General features: G+C 42.4%; 1 protein-coding gene across 3 annotated transcripts in view; it reads right to left on the bottom strand.

Annotated features, from left to right (window-relative positions):
* GSTCD (glutathione S-transferase C-terminal domain containing) overlaps positions 1–4,914 on the bottom strand; it is a 184,115-nt gene that overhangs the window by 114,228 nt on the left and 64,973 nt on the right. For all 3 annotated transcript variants that reach the window (XM_019521928.1, XM_019521927.1, XM_019521926.1), the window contains exons 4-5: positions 1,848–2,102; positions 1,079–1,172 (exon numbers count right to left, since the gene is read on the bottom strand). In XM_019521928.1, the coding sequence (XP_019377473.1) occupies positions 1,079–1,172; positions 1,848–2,102 (349 nt within the window). The remainder of the gene's footprint in view (positions 1–1,078; positions 1,173–1,847; positions 2,103–4,914) is intronic.

Raw genomic sequence — 4,914 nt, 5'->3', positions numbered from 1 at the left:
AGGGGCTGGACTAGATGACCTTGTAAGGTCCCTTCCATCCCTAATTTCTACGATCCTATGACTTCCAAAAATGTATCGTATGGCAAGAGACCTTATTTCTATATATTTTAAGGTACAGAGGAAATTTCTATGCATAAAACCGTTATGCTTCTTAAATGGATCATAACACGTAATCTGTCTGATGAAGTATTTCACTGTGTTAGCCTTTCAGCAAGTCTCTAAAGGTATGTCTACCTTTGCATCACCCACCCCCAGGAATAAAATCAGTCTGCACAAAGCGCCATGCTACTGCAGTTAGCTCCACCAGTACTCTAAACATACTGCATCAACCCTTCTCCATTTTTCTACAGAAATATTACTTTTCACTAGATTCCTGACGGCTGGCAAGGAAATTATATTATGTCAACTGTACTCAATACTCAGGCCATCCCTGAAAAGGATCAAAGAAAAGAAACCAAACGCTTGTTTCTGTCTTGTAGAAGTGTTCTCAGCCTAGATAGAACCAAAGCACAGCAGAGAGTTGTAGCAGGAAGCCTAAAGAAGGGAAGTTTGGTGCAAGTTCTCACAAGTTGGGGGTTTTTTTTACTAGAAGACATTTTTTGACACTGATTAAAAACAGGTGTTGTTTCAGAGGCAAAGGAAATCAGTCACAACAATACTCACTATTACTTTAACCCATAAAGGAATCCTAAGGTCACAGCTGAAAATATAACAATGGACATGTGGGGATAAACATACCATTCATTGTGCACTCAGGAGATCTTGTGGCTTAATGACCTGGGAACTGGCCTAGGACTTGGGGGAAATGAGTTCTTTTTCTGACATGGCCACTGGTCTGCTGCATGACCTTAGGCAAGTCACTTCATCTTCCTGCCTTAGTTTCCCCATAGGTGAAATGAAGTTAAAATGATGCTTACCCTCCTTTGATCAGCAGCTTTAGCTTTACTGATGAAGAGTGTTTTGTAAAACTTAGGCACTATTATTTCTATTTTCCCAAATAAAAAAACCTGACAATTAACCTTACTTGAAGAATTATTGCTTTTATAGGTAAAGCGGAGAGGAAAAAAGGACCCCCTACCTTCTCCAGGATTGACTGCTGCTGGTAGATTGCTCCAGTCCAGTGTCCAGCATGGGGTTGGGTGAGGAGAAAATGTTGCTTCAATGCCTCTTTCCTACATATAAGAAATAATTCGATTCAATCAAAGTCTACAGGATCTTGATCCTGTGCCCACTGAAGTCAGCAGCAGGGTTCCTGCAGACCTAAATGGTGCAGGATCATACAACAGTACAGCTGTCTCTCCATAATGTTGTAGCTATGTTCTCTGTGCTTCCCCACCATTCATTTTCCAATGGAAGCACTGTATTGTCTTTTACGAAAAAAAAAGTGATGGGCATTTTTATATTAGCTTTGACAAAACCTAATTTGGTTCCCCAGTGCTCTCAGTTCAGCATAAATAGTAATTCACACACAATTACTAAACCCAAATACCAAAAGCAGCTATTTACTACATTTCTAGAACTGGTCCTTTTTTTGCTTTTGTGATGATTAGCAACATTTCTGTATTTTCATCAAAAACATCATCTTATTTCCTAGTTTCTGATAGTCTTAAAATTTATAATTTCTGATTAATTTAATATAAATGTAATACAAATTAAATATAAATTTTAAAACATCTCTAGCTCAACAACAGAGAGAGAAAAATATTTATTAAAATGATTAATACATCCAGAGGTGTTTTCCAAGCACTTCTCATTGAATGCTACATTGCCCTTATAAGTATTTGGGCAAAATTGTAATTACAACCTTATTATTATTATTGAAATAACAAATTAAGAAGTTTAATTACCATTAACTTTGTCATGGTTGGCCTTGGACCACCTATAAACTGTTTGTCTTCATGGTCCTCTTCTGACCCATCAGAAAATGTACTGAAATCTTGGAGATGCTCTTCTGGGGAAGACAGCAAGTCTGGAAACTGGAGAAACTGCATATTGCTCTTAGAAGCAGCTGCCTTTACTCCAGGTACTTCCTGAACTCTTTGGTACCAACCCAATATCAGAGGCAAATCTAATAGTTTTCTGTTCTGCTTCTTACTGAAGAGCTAGAAAATAAAATTCAAAACTTACTTAGCACTACAAGTTTTAGCATCTGATTTCCAAAATAGTATGTTTGCATAACGGAGCAGAGCTTTGCTCCTCCCTTACTACCTGTACTGGGGGATGGGTGGCTAGTGCCAACTTGATTCTTTCCCCTCTACATTAGACAACAGCTTCCCTGAAAGGTAAAATTCTCCATTTAGAGACAGAATCCATAAATCCTTCAATAAGTAGTGTAAGCTTTACAATGACCATATACATTGACCATTTACAGACAGAATCCATATATCCCTCAATAATCTTAGCATTATAAAAAATGTTACCATTTCAAACAAGAAAGTGTTTGCAAGAAAATTATTTAAAAATGTGAATTTAAATTTAAATAAAAATATGTGCATTCTTCATTTCTATCCACCTTGGTGCTCCCTGAATGTTGGCTCGTAATTGTGAATCTGTCTCCCAGAATCTACTTTCACCACCACGCATTTAATTTGTAATTATGGTTCTACTTTAAAAATGTTTAGGAACCTCTTTGGACTATGCCTCATCAAAAAAAGAAAAAGTAAGATAGAGAGAGGATACATAATGCTAAGCAGAGCTCATCATAATGAATTCTGATAAATACCTCTAATTCTTCCTGGGGAAAAGGGCGTACCAAAGGTACCAAAAATGCAAAGATGAAACAGATAAGGTTTTGTCCTTTACACAGCATTCAAAAGCACATTAACCATTTTACTGACATTTCACAGAATAGCATTTCTTTTCTAAAGAGCTTACCTGATAGATCTTATTTAAGCATGGTTGGAAAAAATCGTATAATCATTACCTTTCTGACAACCTTTTCCTTTTACGAAAGATAGATACACACGTCTTTTTAATGGTAAAATAACTGAATTTGAACAACAAGTTTGCAGAACTTACTGCAAAAGCCAACAGGTACTCTTAGCAATATAATGGCAAACATTAAGCCTAACTGTAACACTCTTATCATTATGTAGATGTAAATAAGTGATATGCTTAAATGAAAGTCCTTCAAACATATTTAAATGAAAATAGAACAATTTGCTTCAGCTTCTGTTTTCAGTCCTTACAGCTTGCCTAACGGGAACCTATGTGTACATTTGTGACCACCAGTGTCAATGGGAACAACCCACATAGGGAGATGGGTCCAACACCACAATGTATAAACACTTGGGAAAATTATCTTGGCTGGGAGCTCACTGTATCTGGATTTTAAAATGACTATCTTGTTATTTGTACTGATCTACTCTCTTGTAATTTTATACCAACACCAAATAATTAGTAGTGAAAAAGCTTACTCATTTTAAATTGCTTGCCTGCAGTTAGGATGAGCTGTTGAAATAATGTGTGCATTACTGAAGTCTAACTGGGGCACCATTGGATCTAGGGTTTTGCAAAAGAGGTCAGCTGATGGATACAAGATGCAAATCAGTAATAATATGTTTATCACGTGCATCATTACAAAAGAGTTGGCTCCAAATTATTTAACACTTTGGCTAAGTACAGACAGTCAAAAAGCTTGAGGCTGAATTGATTAAATCTTTGCAGGTTTCTCTAAACTGCCTAGATTGAACCAACAAGCAGGTGAACTGATGTTCACTTTTCAAACCAGAAAGGCAGTCAGACCCCTGTAGTGGCCCACACCAGTACCCGGGGGGCACTAGGGCACACCTCCCACCCTGCCAGCCACTGCAGAGAGCTGGAAGCCTGGTGTTCCCTGAGGCATGCCCCCTCCTCAGCCTCTGACCAGCTGAGCAGGACTGAGGGACCACCCCCCCACACACACACAGACCCCCAGCTGGGGTCTTTCTGGCATAGGGGGAGGGGGGAAAGCTCCTAGCAGGGCATTTCTCCCTCTCTCTCTCCTTTCTTATGCCTGGCAGGGAGCTGGGCAATCCCCCTAGTCAAGCCCCCTACTGAGTCCTGGGCTGGCTAAGGAGGGTGCATGGGGGGAAACTTGCCACCCCACCCAGCCCCACACCCCCAGCCAGGGTCTCCCCCACGCAGGAGGAGGGAGGGAAGGCCCCAGCAGGGCTTTTCTCCTTCTTTGCTCTCTGCCCAGAGCCAGGAGACAAGCCATTTCCATAGCCACATCCCTCCTTCAGTCCCAGGCCAGCTGAAGAGGTGTGGGGGGGAAACCACCTCCCTCCTTCCCCCCCACCCAGCACTGAACCCCCAGCCAGGGTCTTTCTAGGGTGTGGGGGATGCAGGAAGCTCCTGACAAGGCATTTCTCCCTCTCTCCCCCCATGCCTGGAGCCATAAGCCAGGCTGATGATCACCAAGCCATGCCCCCTCCTCAGCCAGCTGAGCAGGGAGTGCTGGGGGGGGGGGGGGGACTACCCCCAGCCTAGCTCTGCATGCCCAACCAGGGTCATAGAATCACAGGAAGTTGGGGTTGGAAGGGACCTCAGGAGGTCATCTAGTCCAACCCCCTGCTCAGAGCAGGACCCTCCCCAACAAGATCATTCCACCCAGGGTTTTGTTGAGCTGGGCCTTAAAAACCTCCAAGGATGGACATGCCACCACCTCTCTAAGTAAACTGTTTCAGTGCTTCACCACCCTCCTAGTGAGAACGTTTTTCCTAATAGCCAACCTAAACATCCCTTGATGCATCTTGAGCCATTGCTTCTTGTTCTGTCATCTGTCACCACTGAGAACCACTGGGTCTTCCCAATGCCAAAGGAAGCCCCAGCAGGGTGTTTCTCCCTCTCCTCCCCCCACTGTGCCCAGAGCTGGGCCAAGCACCTGGTCATGTTCCCTCCTCAACTGGCAGGCCAGCTGGGGGGGGGGGGGGG

This window comes from Gavialis gangeticus, unplaced genomic scaffold (assembly GCF_001723915.1).
Source record: "Gavialis gangeticus isolate Ggan-Ray unplaced genomic scaffold, GavGan_comp1, whole genome shotgun sequence".
NCBI classification, from domain to species: domain Eukaryota; kingdom Metazoa; phylum Chordata; order Crocodylia; family Gavialidae; genus Gavialis; species Gavialis gangeticus.
Note: the sequence above shows the minus strand (reverse complement) of the source record. Positions and strands in the feature narration are given on the sequence as shown.